Raw genomic sequence first — 24310 nt, 5'->3', positions numbered from 1 at the left:
AGTTGAAAATGAGGGGAAGCTGTTGTCCAACAACCTTTGATGATCCCAGAAAGAGGAGAGAGCCACCTGCTCCTGACCCAATGCACTGCAGAATGAGGTGTTGCAGGCCATCTGGATACCTCTCCAGGTGACATTTTAGGTAAAGAAAGTCCTATAGTCTTTTGGGCACTGTAACCCCAGTTTCTGTGGGGAGGAGGTGATATCTGGATTCAGGGACATAGATGTCATCCCAATAAATGATCTGGGAAAAGGGTTAACAATGAGCTGGCAAAATTTGCAGATGATACAAAACTCTCAGGATAGTTAAGTCCCAGGCAGACTGCGAAGAGCTACAAAAGGATCTCTCAAAACTGAGTGACTGGCCAACAAAATGGCAGACAAAATTCAATGTTGATAAATGCAAAGTAATGCACATTGGAAAACATAATCCCAACTAGACATATAAAAAGATGGGGTCTAAATTGGCCGTTACCACTCAAGAAAGAGATCTTGGAGTCATTGTGGATAGTTCTCTGAAAACATCCACACAATGTGCAGTGGCAATCAAAAAAGAGAACAGAATGTTGGGAAACATTAAGAAATGGATAGATAATAAGACAGAAAATATCATACTGCCTCTATATAAATCCATGGTATGCCCACATCTTGAATACTGTGTGCAGATGTGGTCACCCCATCTCAAAAAATTGATTGGAATTGGAAAAGGCTCAGAAAAGGGCAACAAAAATTATTAGGGGTATGGAACGGCTTCCATATGAGGAGAGATTAATAAGACTGGGACTTTTCAGCTTGGAAAAGAGACGACTAAGGGGGATATGATTGAGGCCTATAAAATCATGACTGGTGTGAAGAAAGTAAATAAGGAAGTGTTATTTACTCCTTCTCATGACACAAGAACTAGAGGTCACTAAATGAAATTAATAGGCAGCAGGTTTAAAACAAACAAAAGGAAGTATTTCTTCACACAACACACAGTCAACCTGTGGAATTTTTTGCCAGAGGATGTTGTGAAGGCCAAGACCATAGCAGGGTTCAAAAAAGAACTAGATAAATTCATGGATAATTGGTCCATCAATGGCTATTAGCCAAGATGGGCAGGGATTGTGTCCCTAGCCTCTGTTTGCCAGAAGCTGGAAGTGGGTGACAGGGAATGGATCACTTGATGATTACCTGTCTTGTTCATTCCCTCTGGGGCACCTGGCATTGGACATTGTCTGAAGACAGGATACTGGGCTAGATGAACCTTTGGTCTCACCCAGTATGGCCGTTCTTATGTTCAATATTAGGGCCAAAACCTGATCATCATTCAAACCCAAATGTCAGCCTAATCTGCCAATTCCCTACTCAGCACCTTAGATTAGAAAAAAAAAGTTGCTCTTCTTTCAAATGGATTGGGGAGAAAGAGGAAAGCATAAGGGTAACATTTCAAATCATCATCACCATCATGTAACATGTACATGGCACCTTTCATCCAAAGCTCTACAAATACTATATGCAAACAGCATCACTGAGATACAGCTACTTCTGGTGTGAAAGGCATAGTCAGGTGGACAACAGAACTTCAGCATGCTGTATAATAATGGAGGAAGAGGAAACTTTGATCAAAGACATCAGGACAAAACCTACCCTTTCAAAAAGTGTCACAGAAACTTTAATACCCATGCAAAGTGCACAGGACCCCAATTAATACAATCTCATGCAAAACAACTTCAAGTATATGTATGTGACATGAAGGGGGGCGGAAACAGCTCCCTTTGATGGACACCCAGCCAGCCAGTTAGCTGTAAAATCCCTATTCTCTGCTTGCAGGAAGTGGATGAGAGACTCAAGGGATCTTGGACAGCATCACGGAGCGACCAACCGCCTCTGAGCTCTTCTAATAGGTCCAGGTTTGTTATAGGAGGAGGACTCTTATACAAGGAGACCCTTTATGGCGGGCACAAGGAGGACTGGCAGCCTCAAAGACAGTTGGTAGTTCCAACTAAGTATAGGGAAAAGCTCTTGAGCTTAGCCCATGATCACCCTAGTGGCCATGGTGGGGTGAAATGGACCAAGGACCATTTGGGGAAGTCATTCCACGGGGAGGGAATGGGCAAGGACGTTTCTACCTATGTCCGGTCTTGTGAGGTGTGCCAGAGGTGGGAAAGCCCCAAGACCAGGTCAAGGCCCCTCTCCAGCCACTCCCCATCATTGAGGTTCCATTTCAGCATGTAGCTGTGGATATTCTGGGTCCTTTCCCTAAGAAGGCACCCAGAGGACAGCTGTTCATGCTGACTTTCATCGATTTTGCCACCCAACAGCCAGAAGTAGTAGCTCTAAGCAACACCAGGGCTAAAAGCATGAGCCAGGAATTGGCAGACATTTTTGCCAGGGTACGTTGGCCCCCCAACATCCTTACAGATTTGGGAACTAACTTCCTGGCAGGGACCATGAAACGTCTTTCGGAAGCTCATGGCGTAAACCACTTGGTTGACACCCCTTACCACCATCAAACAAATGGCCTAGTGGAAAAGTTTAACGGGACTTTGGGGGCCATGATAAGTAAATTTGTGAATGAGCACTCCAACAGTTGGGACCTAGTGTTGCAGCAGTTGCTCATTGCCTACAGGGCTGTACCGCATCCCAGTATGGGATTTTCACCTTTTGAACTCATTTATGACCACGAAGTTAAGGGGCCATTTCAGTTGGTAAAGCAAGCAGAGAACAGACCAAGAGGGATTTTACACCTGTTTGGTTAGCTGGGTGTCCCTCAAAGAGAGCTACTCCCCCCCCCTTCATGTATCACAACATATGATAGCTTTATAGCTCAGTCAGTCTCCCTCTATTTCTGTGTCCCTTGATAAGGAAAAGAAAGACTGAAAAGAACCAATAGAAAACCATCGAAAATGTCACTAAAATCTACAAGCGAAAGCATCTGTGTCATAAACAATGGTTAAAATTACACAATTTGTGAACACAATTTAAGTGCACAAAAATTCTTTTACCTCTGGAATTCCATCCATCCTTGTTAGCAGGGTAATTATGATCTCCCTTTCACCAGGCTTAAATTCCAGAATTCCTGTGTTTCCATAGAACTCATTGCTGTCTCTAGGCTCTACAGTGTAGCGCAGAAACTGTTTGACAAGTGTCCCCTTGGAGCGGACAATTTCTAGTTCAACAGACTCCCCTTCCTTTAAAAAGAGAATGGAACATCAAGCAATTTCCCAGTACTCAAATATACTTTTAGGGTCAGGTGTCTACCATGGAAACTTACTTTTATAGTGTAGGGTCCTCTGGAAGAGGAAGAAAATTCAAATACTCCCCCAGGATCATCATTTTCCATAATGATCAGTTCACAACTCGTAAACCCAGATTTAAGGATCTCATTTTCCACACTGACCCTGAGAAAGGAAGATAAAGAGCTATTCTGAAGGAGCAGTATTGTTTGGAAAACAAATACAATACTGTGCAAAGTATATAAACATATCAGAGCTTTGGTAAACTCTGATGGGTTTGTGTTGAGTGTCCCAACCAGGAAAGAGTATCAATAATTAACTGCAATGGTGACATTGATTAAACAAAGAAATCACAACAATTATATGAGAATGTTTTCATGTACTTGTTTTGGGGTTTTTTGGTTTGGTTTGGTTTTTATTTTTTTGGTTTTTTTGCATCTAAAATACCTTCAATTTCTGTGGAGTGTATTGTGGCTGGTTGGTCTGAATTTAACAAGGTCACATGTGCCCAGAACACTCAAAGAAAGAAATGAAAATACGTTTGTACAGATGAATACTTAAAGGTCAGATTTAGTGCTATGTTGTACTTTATTCCATGTGTAATAAACATCACCAAGATAGCCATACTTAATTTTGTACTCACACATTTGGGACCCTACACTGCTCTCTTAATACAAGTTTTGCCATTGACTTCAATGGGAATTAGACAGAACTCTTGATATTATGATTCTCCCCTATGGCTTACCACTGGGTTGGTGCAGGATGTTTGGGGTGGTACCAGGGAGCTAGCCCTGAACCCAGTAGGAGTTTGTGCTTCTTCCTAGAAACTATAACTTTTGTCATGGGTGAAAGATCCTTTCTGGCCTCTACACCAGCAGCACAGACATAGGGTAGCATTGCTCTGCCATGCCCACTCCTGACATACCTCCTATTCCAAGACGGGTGGTGACTGATGCATGATAGGAACTGGCGTGCTGGTGCCAGCAGAGTGTTCCCTGTGGCGGGAGATTTCACTGCTGGCAACTTGTGACCAGTTACTGGCCTCTTTGCACTTTATTAGTGGCACAGACAGGCCAGATCTGATTACAGAATCCAGTCCTACATAATTAAGTAAAAACAGAGGAGTTCATGATTATATATATTTTAATAAGAGCTAATGGAAAAGTTGGAGTGCAAAGAAACCAAAGGAAGAATTATGCTTCCACTTGTGATTCTGACCTCTTCTGTTACAAACATTACCTGTCCTCTAATAAATCAGTCATCCCGTCTTCACTGAGCTTTTTTGTACTTTTTCCCCCTCACATCAGACTCTCGACAGGTGACACTTTAAGCTTGATGGCATAAAAGACACAAGAGAAGCTAGTATTGAAGGATGCACTGAAAAGCCTCTTTGAACTTGGATAATATATAGGTTCATAGACTTTCATATAATTGATCATTTCAGATTATTTGTTTCCAATGAAAATTAGGATCTATGTACAGCACATGATTGTCTGCATTTGTTCTACCTCTTATCCACCCTTGATCTGTATTTGACATAAAGAAAATAAACCTTCACTTGGGACCAAAATTTATCAAATGTTTGGAATTAACTGAATCACAAATTCCCAAAGGCAATTCTGGAAATCACTAAAGAATAATGCTCCTGGTTCCTTATTATTACCTATCACAGCCCATCCTAAACAAAGGACACAGAACAGAATATAAGATGAAAACCAGCAATGAGTCCTTCATTATTTAATAAGTGTCACTTGTTTGTGTTAGTTAACTCTGAAAATTATTGATGTGTCAGCGGAAGAAGTTGTACTACAAAATATACGCAGGTTATTTAAAGAAGAAAATAACTCTGCTCATAAGTTATTTTAGGATATTTATGGAACACTTATTTTGGCCAATTGTATTCAGCTCAGTGATTTAACTGAGGCAAGTTGTACTTGTGGCGATTTTAAACAACTAATCCACTGTTTCATCAAATGCTCAAACATCAAACGCTGAGCCATGCATTCATAACATCTATCATTCACAGACCCTAAATAAAGAAGCATTTTCAAGCTGGCACCCCATGTCACCAAACGAAACTGCAAAGGAAGCATGCATTGCCTGAGGAGATGCAGAAGGTATGCTTATTCAGAGAGAAAGAAATGATAAAGAGGACAGAGTCTTGTCCAACCCAACCACTTTCAAAACAAAGTGTTGATTCACTGAAGACAAAGACACTGCTCGCTGCACTTACCCAAAGTACACGACAAACCTTTCTGTCTCTACCCTGTCAATACAGAGAGAAAGAAAGGGGGAGAGGGATAAAAGTGCCATTTGCCAGAATTTCAATAATACCAATCTTAGAAGAGAAGGATGAAAAAACTAAAGCTTTTTTTTCTTTTCCAATAGCTAATAATGTTCACTTTATGGGAACGCTACTTGCTTGGCACTTCCCTGTTGACAAATGCCAGCAAGAGGTTCAGCAATTTCCACTAGGAGAGATGACCCCATGACCAATCAGCATGTCAAGACCCATTCAAGTCATTCCTTACTAAGCCCTCCCCCAAGAGTTCGATGGCTGCCAAGCACTGTAAATGCTCACAAACCACAGCAGCTGAGTCAATTTTATTCAGCTCTGTTTGTAATTACTTAGTGCCTTTAATTAGACACACAAAAAAATTTATTTTCAGGTCTACATTCCTCTAAGATCTGTTTTTTCATCAATCTGCCAAAATGACTATATTGGCAGATAAACATAAGGAGAGTTTGAATGAGAACACATAAAACCCTCTGCTGAACATGAAGTTACATGAAGTCTCATTTATGACAATTTTTTGATTAATCAAAGTACAAAAGTACAAAATATCAAAGAAAAGTATTTTCTAATCTCTTAATTCCTTGAATTTTAGTCACACATTTGTAACCAAATTATGATGATTAGCCCAGAACAGACTGGAACTGAGGTTGAGTATGTCTCTGCTCGGCAATTTTTAACAGCATATTTTTACTATGTGTTAACGGCCCCATCTTTTTATATATCATCATGCATCACAACAGTCCAAACAGGCTACAGTTAGGCTTAGGGAGTGAAATCCTGGCTCTACTGAAGTCAATGGGGAGTTCTGCTATTGACTTCATTGAGGCCAGGATTTGCCCCTTCACAAAATACACTGCAAAAGTGTTCCAGAGCCAAGTATTATTATAATGAAAATACTAGGGAAAATATTCCTAGTTTGCTAAACCAAAAAAGTTAATTAACTTTTAATCTGAACAGATATAACCCACATACTTAGAAATGGCACTGTAACATCAACAGCCAAGCTGTTGGTAGTGTATAAACACAAGACACAAAGGAGACATCCTGACTACCAGGTGGATTTTAATATGTATGTTCAAGCATTTGTTAGGATTTAAATTATAATAATTTCTTAATGACTGAATGGTCAAGCCAGAAACAATATCTCTTTCAGCTGCATGGAGTTACATTGAATGAATCCAAATATAATGGAGACAAAAATCTTTGTTAAGAAGATGGACTAAGGAAGCTTGTCAGCATCTAGTAGCAAGCTGTGGTGAACTATACAGCTAATGGCATAAAGCCTGAAGAGGGCAACCACAAGGAAAGAGGCAAAGAATACCATGAGGCTTACAACCTGAAATAAAAAACTGGGTATTCTTACAAATTAATATCAGAGAGGTTGCTTCTGCTCCCATTGAAGTCAAAGAGAGTTTTGCCATCGACTTCAATCCAAGCAAGACTGGGTCCTTTTAAAAAATATATGCACTGTATCCAGGCTAATGAGGATAATAAAGCTGCTTTGACATGATGTATTTTCCTAACTTTATTTGTATATTCTTTCTGAAAAAATAAACACCTATGAAAAAAATAAAATATTAAATAGAAACAATGAGGATTAGATTTCATAACTTCTACTCCTTAGGATCACTCACAGGGTAAGTATGCTGGCCCTGAATATTTACAACCTGTGTTATCAAATACATTAATCACTAAGAGACTAAAAAAAAAGAAATTAGTGTTGTGAATTTGAAATTTAGAGCCAAACGTTCACATTAGAGCACCATGTGACTTCACTTGGATGCTATATTTTCTTGGGGAAATGAGCCTGCTCCTGCTAATTTTCATGTTCTAGTACTGCATATTAATGAATATACTTTACTGATTTAGGCCCCAATTCTGCAAACTTGTGTGTATGTGCGCTTAACTTTAATCACAAAAGTAGTCCTTTTGATTCAATGGGACTGTTCACTTGTAGCAGTGAACTAGGGATCTAATCCAGAACAGCAAATACCATGCCTATACCCAGGCATATTGCCTGTAACAGCCTCTTTCCGCGCTCTGTCTGGTGCACATTGAGGTTTTGCATTATGGAAGCAAATATTCCAACTGCTGCAGAGAGTTGCACATGACCTTAGTCCTTCCCAATTCCCTATGCATATTGAGACAAATCATCAAGTGCACTTGAGCAGTTCTCAGGAACAAAGGTTGCTTTTTATTATCTGATCCTGGTGACAAACACTGATTTATCCCCTGAGGAGCAGATTCATTTTACACTTCCCCTACTGTACCCACAGCTGAAGGCATACACTGGTAAGTTTGTAACAGAAACCATCAGAGGAGTGAAGTTCTGTAACAGCCTCCCCAGGGGAGCAGTGGGGGTAAAAATCCTAACTGGCTTCGAGATTGAGCTTGATAAATTTAGGGGAGGGGATGGTATGACAAGACTGCCTACAATGGCATGTAACCATCTGCGACTGCTAGTAGCAATGATCTCCAATGGAACACTGGATGGGGAGGACTCTGAGTAACTTCAGAGAATTCTTTCCTGGTATCTGGCTTTAGAGTCTAGTGGAAATGCCCAGGGTCCAACTGACCATCATATTTGGGGTCAGGAAGAAATTTTCCCAGGTCATACCAGCAGAGACCCTGGGGGGGATTTTGCCTTCCTCTGCAGCATGGGGCCTGGGTCACTTGCAGGTTTAGACTAGTGTAAAATGGTGGATTCTCTGTAACTTGAAGTCTTTAAGTCATGATTTGAGGACTTCAGTAATTAAGCCAGAGGTTATGGATCTATTACAGAAGTGGGTGGGCGAGGTTCTATGCCTGCAATGTGCAGGAGGTCAGACTAGACAATCATGATGGTGCCTTCTCGCCTTATCTATAAGTCTATGAGAAAAAGTATAAAATGCTTCCTTCTTGAAAATCAAATATGCTATCTCTGATACTTTTGTAACAAACAGACTTTTAAAAAATATTGTCCCCTAAATGCCTCTTACAATTTACACAAGCTTCACAAGGTTTCTTGCACATTCTCTTCAATTAGCTGGTACTGAACACTGTCAGAAAGGATGCTGGACTAAATGGACCTTGGATTTGATCCAATATGGCAATTTCTATGTATTTATAAACTATTTCTATTTTAAATTTTAAAAAAACTAATGGAGAAACTTAACGTAGTTGAGGTTCAAAGATTTTGAATAGCAAATAAGACTTTCAGCAAAAATATGAGTTCCATGCTTTGAAATTTGCCTGGAAAACAGAAATGTCAGTGAATTTGTTTTATTTTTCATTAAAACCATGCTTCATTAAACACATTTACTTCAGAGCAAGGGATTCAGGCAAGGTAAACTTCAAATTGCTATGGAACGTTGTCTGATTACTCTGCTTCCTAGGTTTGTATTCAATGCTCATCCCTCTTTAATTTTTTGGGGATTATCTACTGATTTAATTAGTGCCAAGACCTAGCTTTAAAGAAAAGGATTAAAGTAGGATTTGTCACAGTACAAATTCCACTGAGTTTCTCATCAGAAGGGATACCTCTGCCTAGGGTTTAATCCAAAAATATATTTGATTCACTTATTTTTCTATTCATGACAAATGAAATTCAGTGTTGTTGTCTTGAATGGTAATCAAAATTAGCAATAGCAGTTGAAATTAGCACTCACTCCAATATTCTATTCCTTATTTTCAAGAAGTCTCATAAATCTCTGAAGACAAGACCAGCTAAATTTTTACAGTGAAAGTTCGGTGAGTTTAACATGAAAAGCTTTTGAACAACACACATCCCTGTATTAGAACACCAGCTCTCTTGGGAGAGAAGTTGAAAGCATAGTGAAGCCAAAACACTGAGTAAAGAGAAAATATTATAGTTTGTGCTGGTGTTTCTTTGAACCTCAGTGCAGAGGGCATCTCACAACACATAAGCCACAACTGAGCACTGCAATTAAGGAACTTAATCAGCCTGAGAGGCCTTCAATGGGCCTTCTGCAATTAGCTGCTTTTCCACCGTTGACTAATCTCTACTACACTGAAAACCATCAGACGCTTCACATTGAAAGGTCACAAACTTACATTCTGTGACTGCAATGTTTAAACCTCTTTCTTATAACTCAGAATGTAAACATTTTCTGAATATACTTACAACCAGATTCATAGCAGATGTAAATTGAGATAGCTCCACTGAAGTCAATGAAACTATGGAGATTTACACCAGCCGAAGATCTGGGAGATTGTACATCTACAACCTTGTTCTAGTTTCCCAAATTACATCAGATATGATTTCAAAAAAATGTGTGAGCATTTGCTTTTGAATAAATACTCTAAGCACTCTATGACTTTTATTTTCCATCTGTAGTTGGCAAGAAGACAAGGGTCTTTTCTTCCTCATGTAGCTCTCACCACGGTGATCTGGTGTTATTTATGTTTTGGTCTGGATTACTGCCTGGCACACAACATGAGGCTACACCCAAAACAAACCACTCAGAATCTTCACCAGGCGCAGTATATTGTTGCCTCCTCATAATCAGTTCTTCTCTTAAGGTGCACAATATAACAGTCCTTCATAATTTGTATTGGCCTCCAATTTGTTTCTGGATGAAATTTGGGGTGTTAGTTTTAACCTGTTAAGTGACTGTTTCATGCTTTACACATGGCTTCCTACAGTATTATCCTAGTATTGTCTCTTCCCAACTGTGGTAGTTACAATCAGCTGAAATGCGTAAACTAGCAGTGTCACAATTTAAACAGGAAGGGCCTGGGGGAAAGGTTCTCACAGATAAAGATCCCCAATACTGAAGCTGAATTCTGCCCCACTTGATTTCACAGAGCCCAGATTTGTTTAACTCAGGGAACATAGTCAGGCCTACCTATTAACTGAGGCTTCTCCTGAAGGGTGGTAGTTTTTAATAGAGAACAGGGGAGCAAAGAGAGGGAGAATGTATTTATGATGGGTTGAGAGTTTCTTTTGTAAATATGGATGTAGTTAAATCTGTAATGTTTTGTAAAAATGTAACCTGAATAGAGTTAGACACATTAACTAAATTTCAATAAGTAACATACAATCTTCATTAGAGCTCATATTATCACTGCATATTTTATCTATGGTGTTACTAAATGCATATATGTGTGTGGGAGTACAGATATATAGATTTACTAAAGCTACCATAGCCCACACATTTGATTTTCACCATGATTGATGCTGCAGTATATAATACAGCACAAACACTTCTCCAGCACACAGTCTCTTTATGTTGATTCTAATTCATTACTGCTCAGAGGTGCTGGGTTGCCAGCCCTGGAAACTGAAGTCTTCTGTTCCCCACAAAATAGAAACCATGCAGACAGCAGCAGTGCAAGCTTTCACACATCACCCTGCCATTATCCTTCACCCGTGGTTTTGAAGAGCCATTTCTAACAGAGAAAGGTGGTCTCCATGTTCATTCCATTCTTGGCTTCTGCTAGCACCAGGACTGCCAAATTTCAGCCACAGGCTTGGGGGAGATTAACTCGCTGCTGGACAAAGACTGTATAGGTCCACAGAAAAATTTGGATTTTGTCTCCTGCTTGGTTTCCGCTTCCAGTCCAGACCATCTCTCTGCTTCTTCACCTCTGACCATGCCAACAGCAGCTTGGGAAATCTGCTTACTGTTGGCACACACTTTACCCCCATCACTCTCCAGATCAGTACTCCCTGCTGCCCCTGAAATGCACAGCCACAGCAGGAATGGTTATATTTGTTAAACCGCATAGTGCCCTATTCAGCTCCTCATTGTGGCCATAATTTTTAAGTCACAATGGGGGCAGGCAGAGATTGATCAGAGCGATTGGAGGGACGGAATAGATTTGTAGCATGCAACACACTGCGGAAAAGATTGCGGAAGTCCACCTTGTGTTCTGTCTCTTCCTTCTATCAATCTTATCTGTTTTTTCTTCCTCCCCTTTGCTTCCTCCTCATCCTCCGTTGATTCTCTTCACCCTATCATGCTACGTTATTTCCCCACATCCTTAGTTGCTTCTTCTGTCCTCAATCTCCCACAGTCTCTGCCCAGAGTTTCTGCGGGCAGGCAACCTCGTTTTCCTCAGGAACCATACAAACCAAAAAATGGTTCTGATGTAATTTAAAAAATTTGCTGTAAGTTTGTGTGTCTTTCATTTGTTGCTCTTCGAATTCTTTTTTGGCTTGTCTAATTATACTTTTACGCTTGACTTGCCAGAATTTATGTTCCTTCCTATTTTCCTCAGAAGGATCTGACTTCCACTTTTTAAGGGATGTCTTTTTGTCTGTAAGCACCTCTTTTATTCTGTTGAATAGCCATGGTGGAATTTTTTGTTTTTTTTACTGTTGGTTTTTTTATGTGGGGTATACATATAGTCCGAGGCTCCATTACAGTGTTTTTAGAAAATTTCCATGCAGCTTGCAGGCATTTCATTCTTCACTGTTCCTTTTAATTTCCATTTAACTAGCCTCCTCATTTTTGTGTTGTTCCCCTTTTTGAAGTTAAATGCTACTGTGGTGAATTCCTTTTGTATTTTCATCCCTACAATGATGTTAAATTTAATTATACTATGGTTGCTATTGCCAGGCAGTTCAGCTTCACTGACCTCTTGGACCAGATCCTGTGCACCACTTAGGACTAAACCAGTCCCACCTAGAGCCACCCACAGAAAGAAAAGCAGAGAAGCAAGGGAAATATTCCTTCTGTATTCATCTCTTCAGTGGGTCTATGTCTTTTATGTAATTAGTAGCTTGTGGAGAACACAAGGAGCTCTCACAGAAGCATCCAGCCAAGTTTCTGCAAGGCAGGCCTAACAATGATTTATTTTGTGATCAAATAGCATATGATAAACTGTCTTCCTGAATGCTGACCTTGTATAGATCAGTAGGAACTTGAGGTTCTGGTTTTTCTCTTCACCTGTTGTATGCTTATGTGAAATGATTGCATTTGATTGGCTATGGGTGTCTAGAGTTCAGCTTTCTGGGAGCTAGTGTGCATCCCTTGCAAGTGTTTCTTCCAGATAAGACACCAACTGGGGAAGGCAAATGTTGGGTGCTAGCTATAGCTGTCCTTGACGAAGATCTCAGGGGTGAGGGGTGCACCAGGTGCCCAGCATACAGCAAGTATGCTCATCTGTTGTGCTGGAAGGAGGGGCACAGCTGGAAAGTTCTTCCCCGGAGCACTGGGAGGTGGAGTAGCAAATGGAAGGGATTTTTTATATGTATATATTAGGGGCTCTTATTAGGCTGTTTGGGAGCAGGGAAGGAGGTGTAAATCACGTTCTGAGGTGGAGCTAAGAGCTAGAGCAGGGGAGGAGCTATACTCTTCCCCGGCTCCTGTAGTCATAGAATCATAGAATCATAGAATATCAGGGTTGGAAGGGACCTCAGGAGGTCATCTAGTCCAACCCCCTGCTCAAAGCAGGACCAATCCCCAATTAAATCATCCCAGCCAGGGCTTTGTCAAGCCTGACCTTAAAAACTTCTGAGGAAGGAGATTCTAGTCTGTCTAGTGTATTGTGCACTAACTGAAGTATACATATGTGTGGCAGCAAGATGCATTACAGTGTGGAGGTTCAAAGGCATAGAGAACTGTTTATCTGTGAAGAGAGATTACAAGCTCCAAACCAGATGAGTGTGAAAAAAGGGACTCCAGGCCACTGCTGTCACCTGAGAATCCATGAGCTGTGATGGAGCTAGTCAAATAGCCAAGAATGAGAACTATCATAAAAGAGAGTGACTACATATCTTCAATGGGAGCAACAAACATCAAAGAAAATAGTACTATGTGGTCTGTAGCAAGTATTGTGTGATTTACAATATCCATTAGAATTCTAACTTCTGTTTTCTGTTAGCTAACAGAGAGTTGACCTTCCAGTGGAAATCAACATTAAGTGCTGGAACCAAAATTTTCATGAACTATGAAGCTGTTCATGCTACATATCTATACCACTTCTGGATACCTTGAATTCTTAGAAGTGAATTTGTACATGCATATTTTCACAGAAATATAGTGAGAGATCAGAGCTGAAATGTGAACTTAGTAGTCTAACAAGGTCTTCAAAACCATATTTCTGCCATAGCAAATATGAAATCAACTCATTACATAGCAAGGAGAATATACATTCCCACATTACCCTCCAGGGAAAACAGAAACCATCCACAACACTGATCTAGGGCACGATGTTCCATCAGGCTTCTACCAACACACTGCATGAATTGTGTGATAGTAAACCGATACTGTTCACAACATATGAAATGAAAGGTATTTCATTTGCTCTTTATACTATCAGGATGCAATACCTGTCCAAGGTTAATGTCACAGTTTCATTCATTTCAGGGATATCATCGGCTTTGACAGTAATGTTGATTGAAGTGTCACTTTGTCCAGATAAAAAGAAAACAGAGCCATTAAAAGGACTTAGATCATCATACGTTACTGCTTTTGGATTGAGGCCAGAAGGTTTAAAACTCCAAAACACAGTGGCTTGTCCATCAGTCCCATCTCGATGCAGAGCAATGGAAACCTAGAAAACAACATGGCAACCTGTGACTTTGAAAGCAACAGATTAATTTTTTTTAAATCAGCTACACCCTAACAAACTATTAAATGGACAGTGTGCATATTGGTATGGACAGGCTGATTCTCCTTTCACTTACATCAGTGAATATCAGAATTAACACCATGGAAGTCAATGGAGTTACATCAATGAAATACTGTGAAAGTATGTATTTCATGTATTCGTTTGACTCATTTATATAATCATATATGTTTAGATTAATAAAGAGATAAAACAAGCTGTTCACAACTTAATTCATATGACAATTGAGTAAGAAGCCACAAGTGTAATAAGCTTTGTGTGACTGAATTGCCAATGCTCATCTCTTCAAGAAGAGAAATTGGTTTTAAAGATAATTATCACATATTTACTTTTATTATTTTAGCGCCATCTAATCAACTAATTGTTTAAACTAATTAGCAGAGTTTTAATTGGAGTTTGAAAAAGACAGCCTGCCAATGAAGCTGTCCAAATTCAGGAACCGTGGGAAGACTGGCATTAAGATAATAATGAAAGAAAATGAGAGTGTGAAAAAAAAAAAAAAAAGAAATAGCATTCCCTGATTGATATTAGAACACACAGAAGAATCTTAGTGCACTTGAAAATGCTTCTTTTGGGCTCACAAACTTTAAATATATAATATTTGGAAACTACTGTGCCTGAGTGGCTAAATGACATGTTTTATTTACCAATGGGTCAACTGAAGAACCAGCATAATCATTTCCATGAGGTTGATAGTTCTCGCTCTCTCATTTGGGAGCAACATTTTAAAAATCCCAGGAAAGTGCACCTTACTGGCTCAAACTGGTCATCAGAGGAATTATGTAATCTTGTGACAAAATCATGAGCAGTGGTAAATACATACTCCACTTTTCCCCTCTCTGTCATTCTAAAAAACCGGTAACATGTTTGCAGCATTCACAACAAGATGAGCTGGTATATATAACTGTATCTTTATTTCAAGCATTCATTTCTAACTTCTTATCTTAGACCTTGATCCTGCAAACACTTGCACGTGTGCTTTACTTTAAGCCTGTGAGTAGTTCCATTGTTTTTAATGGACTACCAATATCTTCAGATCAAAGTTTGTGGGACAGCATAGAAAACTAACTGCCCTGTAGATAAATAAAGAACTCAAGGACTGTCAGTCTTCCACCTAGTAACTTAAATTTAGGGGGGAAAAACAATAAAATAATAAAAGATAGTGATTCTCAGTATTTCTTGATTATTTTTCACATTTACAGTAATTTTAAAACTTCAGGGATTTAATGCTAGTCTTTGTAAGCTAAATGGGAAGAAATGTTTTTAATTGCACATTTATAAGCTGTCCAAAGATATAAGTACAGACTGTGAAGGCAACCGGGATTTATTTTCTGTACCTTTTTTATTCAGTTCAAAATGAAAAAAACATTCTACTGTATTTTGAGCTTTTAATGCCTGACCTCGAAGCAGAAACTTTATCCCTTAAGCCACAGGACAATTTTTTAAAAGGTAACAAAATATCAGTAGAACTTTGTGACAGCTGTTTAGAGCTGGGACCCCCCCCCCCCCCACAGCCCAGGGCTCCTTTAAATGAACTCTGGGATTGGGGTCATGCTAACCTTTAAGTATGACCAGCAGGCTGAATGTGTCTTGAACTTTTAAATGGGTAGCTTTTCTAACATGGCTTTAAAACAGGCTTTGGCAGGATGAGGATTAAAACCCAACTCCAAACAGTTAGCTGCTTCTGCATTTTGCTAACGAGGATATGAGGATGGCAAGGTGTTTGCTAGGAAAACTAAAGGCAGAGTTCAGGTGGACTGCTCAACCTTTAACTTTGGAAATGTCCTGACATTGGAGTGCTTAATTTCTCAGTCTTCATATTGAATCAATGCTAGTATTTTACATGGAAGACTATAGTAAATCTTATTTGCATACAAATTGAACTTGATAGCAGGCAGGAAAATACTTTATTTTTAAAACTTTAGTCATTATATTCAAAAATGTTGTAAATATTTTCCCCCTGTGTTCTCAATATTTCAAATGTAACAAACTTAGAGATGGAAACCAACCAAAACCTTGAACCTGAACACACACAAGCTTTTGGGAAATTAATATCCTGATCCACAGCTCAAGCCCATCCTTGAATATTATAAATGTTGCATTAGGAAAAGGTTAGCCCATTTAGATGGTTAAGTCAAACAAGACACAACTAAGGCACATTTGATCCCTGCCTCTCCAATTCTGAGTTCCTATGTGTCGATCTAACTAACTTTACCTCTTAGTGTCCAGGACCCACAAACATGGATCTGAATCAGAGAAAAGGGACCAAAATATCCCTCAGTATATTTTGTTGAGTGTGACTATAGGAAAGATTAACCCTTGGCTTTGTAAATGTGTTTATAGATATCACAGGCCAAATTCACCCTCTGTTATAATGCCATTAAAGTCTTACACAATTTTGGCCTTTATGAAAAAAACTGTTCTTTTTCTAACTTGGCTTTTACTTTTGACATGGGAAATGTTTTAGATTAGGTGTGATTTACAGAAAGGTTTCTCTCCAATTTACTTTTGAAAGACTACACTAAGTAAAATAGATTACACTTCCTATAAATAACTTGCAACAGTGAAGGACAATATGAAAAAGGCTTACTTACCATGGTAGCACTGGAGTCCTCTGGCTCGTGAAGAATAATTGGAAGATTACTAGTAAAACCAATTTCCCCATTTGCAATGTCAGGAGTAATCCTCAGGGAAATATTCCAAATCGCACCTAGTCTAGGACTTACAGATGGGATTGGAGGAATGATATTCACCAGCTCAACTCTTTCCATCTACAAAACCAAAACAAAACAAAAACCCAAATTCTTTAATATCAAAAGGGCGCAACACTGTTGTTTCTAACTGAGAAATATGTGGCAATATATTGTCATTTTGTATCTTTAGCAATATCCTTTCAATTTTTCTCTTATTCTTTCATTTGTGTTTTATGTTATGTGAACTGTAAGTCTCCTTCCAGTGGTACAAGGCTGAAAATACATGTCCTGAAGAGAAGAAGAGGGCTCCATCAGATATCTAGGTGTCTCAAGTCAAGCCTTGTTGTGCATGTTGAATACACTGGTCTGAACTTACTGGAGGAGTGACAAAGCACTCCTGGAGAGGGGTGGGAAGCAACTCTACTGATATAGATAAAGCCCCCATGCCTGGCCAAAGGGCCCCAACTTCCCTGCAAAAGGGGAGGTTTTAGTGGAGTAAAACCATCACAGTGGCTCCTTTTCCCACATATTTTCTGAATATTGATATATGGGATAAGGAAAGAGGTGTGGCTAAAACTCAGCTGTCCCTCGGTTGCTGTAGTAGCCGCTTGGAGATGGTGCAGGCTAGAGCAGCTTTCACTATATGTCAATATGAACGAAAGTCAGTCATGACATTTGTTGAGCAAGGGAGCAAATTTACAGCTATGTGGTGGAGACAGACATGAACAAAAATTCCTTTTTGGACACAAGATAGTAAACTTTCAGGGATCTATTTTTCAAAATGTTAAGCATTCAAGTAGTGAACTCAACTGGATATTTGCATGTGTAAATACACATACAACTGCAGAAATTGTGCAGATAAATTACGCCGGGAGCCCAGGGAAGCAAGCAGGTAGGCTGGCAGAAAACTAGGCAGGATGCCTGCCCCCTGGTCTCTGTCAAAAGTTTTGACATAAATTGACACATTTCTGTGGAACATTTCAATTTCATCAACTCAGCACCTTTTCAATGGAAAGCTGTTCCACTGGGAATTTTCAACAAGCTCTAATTACACTCTTGTAAAACCTATTGTATTAGGTTGTAATTAATACTAAAAACTAACTCTGCATTTGAGCCTCTACTCCAGAGGTTCTCAAACTGTGGTAATGAGCTCCGCACAGGCGTGGCTCCACTAATTAGGTGCCTGGACCCTGGAGAAGACGCACATGTAAGGTGAGGTGGTGCCCCTGGGGAGGATGGGGGTTGGTGGGAGGGGGAAGTGGGGTGAGAAGAGGGGGTGGGGGAAATTTGGGATGTGCAGGGCTATGGCGGCCAGAGAAAGAGGCGACTTTCCCCAACTCCAGGGCTGCAGCTGCCGGGGAGAGACGGCCCTTCTTCCCAGCCTCAGCTCTGTGGCTGCTGTAGTGGGGAAAAGACCTCCTTCCTTCAGAGCCGCAGCTCGGGGGTGGCTGCGGTGGGGGAGGGAGGGAGAGACCCCCCTCTCGTTCCTATCCCCAGCTTGGGGACTGCTGTGGCGGGGGAGAGAGGGAACCATTAGAAAGGTAAGACTACTGGTATTAAATTATGAGTTGTGTGCTTTATTTGTAGAACAAAAAAACTTTAATTATTATTAAAGGGTTTTTATATAGTGCTTTTAACCAAAGCGCTTTACAATAGTTAACTAACAGTACAAATAACATTTGGAAAGATCATCAAGTGGTCCGCCAAGACCCTCAGCAATTTTCAAGTGGTCCGCAGAAAAAAAAAGTTTGAGAACCACTGCTCTACTCCATCCTCATCTCATCTCATAAACATTTTTACAGCCTTCACCACCAACAATTACTTGATAGCTAAGACAGATAAGATAGATAAGAATTATAGTAAATATATTATTTTATAAAGAAAGTACCTCCAACACTCTTCCTTTTTCCCGCCAGCTGTCTCAAAAAATAGCCATTCACCAAGTCCCATTTATTACTATCTTATTTTATTATTTTCCAGGAGTTATTGGGGGAGGCATGGAGGAAGAATGAGTGAGTAGTAAAATATTTACTTTATTTTACATAGTATCTGAGTTAGTGTTTGAGTTGTCACAGCTTTTATCACTGGATGTCTTAAGCATCCGTGCTTGGCCTGACTGAATCACTCAAAGAATTATTCAATACATTGGGATCCTTTGAATTTGGAAAAGCCCATTAGTCTTCCTTAACATGCCAAAAGTTGTATCTCTGACTACAGTAGATTATTTAATTGGGTATGTCACTGAAAAATATTCAGCTCATTTCTCTGATTCTTCTAGCCATTCTTTAGCTTCATTCAAGCTTCGTTTTCTCCTCCTCTTCCCTCCCCCAATTCTTGAGTTACTCATCTATTGTGTACAGTACAAGCTCTGTAATGTTCTCATTCTAACCATGCTCTCTGATCTTATAGCTCATTCACAACATGAAGGGATTGTCTTAGTGACAAATAGTGCTGTTTTCCAAATGAGTTTTTAAATGAACTGTCCACTATAGGAGGCCCTCTTGTTTAATTTATCTAAACACACAGATCCTTCCGGTTCATAGAGAACGTACAGCACTGAAGTCTGGGATCTGAAGTTTGAAAAGCTGTGCAATGCACATAGGATCACTGGCCATGAGGAATTCTACAATATCTATCCTGCACTAGTTTGTTTGCTTTTTTACATCCTACACTTTTACTGCATTTCAGTACCTCTTAAAATCTCCTTTGTATTTAAGTGTGGTAGATTAATATGTTTCACATCTGCAGCAGATATAGCAGATGAATCTGTTCTAGGGCTCCAGGAGGAAGATCAAATTTTAAATTAAAAGAATGGCACATGGTCATCATGGCTATCACCAGTGCAGCTAATCAGAAAATGTCTCCCTTCGCGCAATGGAAATGTTGATGAAAATGCAAAAACAAAAAACAAAAAAAATTGATTGTGAAGCATTCCATGGGAAATTTCAAACTTTTTGGCAAAAAAAAAAAAAATTAAAAACTGAAAGAAATGGTCCAAAACCTAAAAAATATCAGCCAGAAACTTTCGTCTGAAAACCCACTAAAAACATGGCTGAAACCTAAAACTTTTGTATTCAGAAGTGCTGCCATGGTGTCTCACAGGAGTTGTAGTTTGGATGCCTCATGCCCCAGTTCTCTTCTATAGGCCAGGCTCCCTGGCTGGACTATATCTCACATGATGCACCACAGTCTCCCTTCTTGGTGAGTTACTGTGGTGCATCATGGATAGTCTGGCTGGGGAACTTGGCCCAGAGGAGACTGAGTACATAAGGCACCCAAACTACACCTCCCATGAGTCACCATGCAAGCATTTCTGAATCAAAAACATTCTGGCATTGCAGGTGAATTTTTTTGTTTTCAGGTGTTCTGTAAAAAAATAATTTAGATAGAAAATTTTCAACCTGCTCTAATCAGCAATGAAAGAAATTGCTTGCTTCCAGAAACAAAATTAGAAAGAAGAAAAAATAAAGGGCAGGAGAGAACTCGGAAAGAAAACTGGAAGAAAAACTACGAAGCTCAATTCAGAAGCAAGTCCAATGTGGTGTATGTTTCACCAGCTTAGACTCCCTTAGATTCATACAGACTTACTGACATTTAACTTACACTCCCCACTTATCCTCTTTGGATTTGGCTTGCTGAGTTTAGTTTAGTCTAAAGGAATGTAAATTGGTGTTGGTCACGTGCCAAGGGTATGGAAGAGAAGAGTGTATCTTGAAAAGTAACAAGAGTAGACCACTCCCCCATTCCAGTATGCTGTTACAATAGCTTTTCATACTGAACAGTTTTGTCTCACTATATTACTATAGTTACTATATGTTCCCCCTTTCTCTTTATCGTATCTCTCTGTTTTCTCCTGTTTTATACTTACATTGTAAGCTCCTCAGTGCAACGACTGTCTTTTTGGTTAGTTGTTCATACAGCACTTCGCAAAATTGGCTTTTGGTCCATGACTGGGGCCCCTATGCCCTACCTCAATACAAAGAGTAATTCTTATACCTTCTCTTGGCTTCTTGACAAATAAGTTATATCAACTTAGCCTTCCACACACTTCCCTAGAGTGATCAGTATTCACACTCCAGTAAGTAGGTGTATCTCCCACAACCTTATATTACATCAGCATGTCTGACTTTGGCTCACATCATTGACTTAGGGCCTGACTGATGATCCAATCTGGATCTCTTCCAAGAGTGTAGACTAAGAGCCAGATCTAAGGCCCATTGAAGTCAATGGGAACCTTTTGATGGGCCTTAGATCAGGCCCTAAATGCAAAAAATGAAAAAGAAGGAACAAATATCATTCTGGTAACACCGTCATGAAAATTTACCACAAAACCTACTCAACCGTCCTTTTCCATAATAATGACAATGATAAAAAAACTTCAAAATATTTTAGTCATCTCTTTAAAAGTATTATTGCCCTGGAGTGAAGGAAGAGCAGTAAAATTTTGCAACAATTAGTTTATTCCTTGTTGCTGAATTCTAGTTAATACATTTATTATGTTATAATAGAGGGCTTACAGAAAAGACGTGTGCTAGTAAAATAATTATTTGAGAACAGGGTTCTACAAGATATATTTCTTGAAAAAACCTCTTTATACCAGAGAAAGATTTCCTAGCTACATACTGTATTGGTAATTCTCAGTGCATACAAAAGTATGCAACTACTAGTAACACTGTGCCCTTGTTTATTTGAAAAGCAGTTGATAAATATTTTAACATCTAAAGTACCTGTATGAGGAAATGGGCACCATTTTGAAGAAATGCATCATTTCTTATTGGTAGATTTAAGATGTCCTGGGGTTTCCCTTCCGGAAAGATGAGGATGCCTCTTCCTGAAACATTTAGGATGTCATCTTTTGCTCGCTCAAGATCCACGGTTCCAGCAGGAACGTACAGGACAATATAAACCAACCTCACAACTCCGACTGTTCCTCTTTGCCTTGCAAAACTCAAGGACAAAAAACGTCCTGTTGGGTTGCTTTCAATCCTCTGGTTCTCCAAAGGGTAAAACTCTATTAGACCATAAATATCATCACTGTCCTGAATGTAGAACAAAAGCTACAAGAAGAGAAAAATATCGTTATTACTATATGTCACCATTAGCACACACCGTACAGTATTATTCATTCTTCTACTGGTGGTTGCTCTGATTGTTACCATGAGATTTTCCACACCCATTTTTCTGTGACTTTATAGTGTTCATGAAAAACTGAAGTGTCCTTTGTACAGAATATGTATAATAGTAGCTGTGTGAACTTACTCACAGTGCACCATCGACATGTGTCAACTATGACTCAATGAGTCCACCTCTAGAGAACAAAGAATAGCTTAGTTCCGTGCCCATTCTATACTTGGCCTCTGTTGAAATTACCAACCAAGATAACAATTAATTAAAATTGTGAGAATGATTTGTGCGCTGTAGACAAGGTGCTTAGAGGCACACATATAACAGCTGCATGATTGCATACCCCCTAGCCAGGGACTCTGCTTTTCCCTCCCTGGCCACTAGGATGTAATTGCAAAATCATTGACTATACAGTGTCTCCCTGACCGGATCTCACAGAGATCCTTGAAATGTCAAGGCACCCATTGAACAGTATTGCTTTGTAAGGGATAGAGCTTAGGGGTAAAGGTAGCTAAGAAGGAGGAGAATGTCCCCCAAGCTGCTAACAGTTTGAATACTATGCCTATCTCCCTATGCTTCCTAAACAAAAAATGTCATGGGATTACAGCCCAGAGTTGCAGTAAACTCCATGCCACTATATGGGAGAAATGGGGCCTGGATACACATGTGGCCACTTGGGGGGAAGTCATTAACATTAGTTTTCTGTCCCCTGAGCGGCTTCACATAACCCTCCACTGAGCACCTGTTGAATGCCCCTTCTGCACCAGGCCTAACCTGCAGAATATTATTACAGCCAGTATGGGGCCATTTTACAATCAAGTAAATAGACTTATACATGCCTCACTGTCATTTAACCATGAGACAGAGATACTGTTTGTACAGTGCCTTGCACGATGGGGCCCTGACCTCAGTTAGGGTCTCTGGTGACTACTGCAATACAAATAGATACAAATAATTTTGTTCCATGGTTTAAGTACAAATCCTTAGCCTTTCTAAATGATCAGCTTTATCTAAACTCGAAAAAGTCTTTTTACTTCCCTGCCCACTTCTCTGAAAAACAACATAAAACCAGACTTACCTCGGCAGGTTCACTCACTTCTGCACCACCCTGTATTGTATCAGCTAGAATTCTAAGCAGATAGGGCTCTGCCTCTTCAGGGAAATCATCATTGATAATGTTCAGAAGAAGTGATGCCAACATCTGTCCTTGAGCAAAATGTAACACCCCTGAGGCAGGAGTGATGTCTGCAGTCACAGGTGAAGGATCACTGCTATTACGAGTTATAATCCAAGTAACTGAAACATCTCCATGTGTTCCACCATTTCTTGCAACTGTAATTCCTTCAAACCTATGGTTGTGAAGAAAAGTAAACATATATTGGCTTATCCTAAATATGAAATGTTTTTCCTAGTTATCCATCCTCTGAATGCTGTAGGCTTTTACACTATTTGTCCCCTTTCAAAAGGCTTGATTCGGATCTCTCTTAACTGGTTTATACTAGTATAATTCCACTGACTTCAGTGGAATTAGTCTTGATTTAATTGGTTCACATGAGATCAGAGTCAAACCCTATGGTTTGGTCTGATTGATAGTGTGGAAAATGCCATCATAATTTAGATTTAGACTTTTCTTAAACACAAAGACTATTTTTTAATGAACCATATATAATATGGGTGATGGTACAGCCTGAACTCCCTTTTTTAAATAAGAAAGATATTGAGAAATACACATTTATAAAATATGAGCTTTAAATATGTCTAGTGAAACCTATTAGTTTGATTTCTCAAATGTAAGTAATTTTCATCTCTTCTAGCCTTGGTTTTTAGCAGTTTACAAGTTATATCAGATAACAACTCTTAGGCATGAGCGCTTAATTCATTCAAAATCATCATTGTTTCTTCTATATTGAAATATTAAACCACTACTATTTCTGGGTCTGGACATACTGTCTTGGTATCAATGAGGTACGTTCAGTATTTATAAAGTTATGCTTCTTGCTATTAAATTAACTAACTTTGAAAAACTCCATTTTTATTCGAGAGGTATTTTAAATTAAGATGACCATATATTATTGTGTTTTAATTGTAGTTCTGTAAATTTAGCATGATAAACAAATTAGTGAAACAAATTAATGTAGTTATAACACCTATACCTTTTCCATATGAAGCTTCTCATCCCACAAAATGTTATATCCAGAGGTGAGTACACTTATGATTCAAGATGCCATGATTTTTTAACACAACATTATGTAAATTGTACCTAGTTCACTCTGTTTCTAACAAAATCTGCATTCACTTAGAGCAGTGGTTCTCAACCAGGGGTATGCTTACCCCTGGGGTACACAGAGGTCTTCCAGTGAGTACATCAACTCATCTAGATATTTGCCTAGTTTTACAACAGCCTA

General features: G+C 39.3%; 1 protein-coding gene across 1 annotated transcript in view; it reads right to left on the bottom strand.

Annotated features, from left to right (window-relative positions):
- Positions 1 to 24310, bottom strand: part of ADGRV1 (adhesion G protein-coupled receptor V1) — a 420452-nt gene that overhangs the window by 368074 nt on the left and 28068 nt on the right. The window contains exons 9-14 of the mRNA XM_077818015.1: positions 22984 to 23254; positions 21509 to 21838; positions 16683 to 16859; positions 13790 to 14013; positions 3254 to 3380; positions 2985 to 3170 (exon numbers count right to left, since the gene is read on the bottom strand). Coding sequence (XP_077674141.1) covers positions 2985 to 3170; positions 3254 to 3380; positions 13790 to 14013; positions 16683 to 16859; positions 21509 to 21838; positions 22984 to 23254 — 1315 coding nt within the window. The remainder of the gene's footprint in view (positions 1 to 2984; positions 3171 to 3253; positions 3381 to 13789; positions 14014 to 16682; positions 16860 to 21508; positions 21839 to 22983; positions 23255 to 24310) is intronic.

This window comes from Eretmochelys imbricata, chromosome 5, assembly GCF_965152235.1.
Source record: "Eretmochelys imbricata isolate rEreImb1 chromosome 5, rEreImb1.hap1, whole genome shotgun sequence".
NCBI lineage: Eukaryota > Metazoa > Chordata > Testudines > Cheloniidae > Eretmochelys > Eretmochelys imbricata.
Note: the sequence above shows the minus strand (reverse complement) of the source record. Positions and strands in the feature narration are given on the sequence as shown.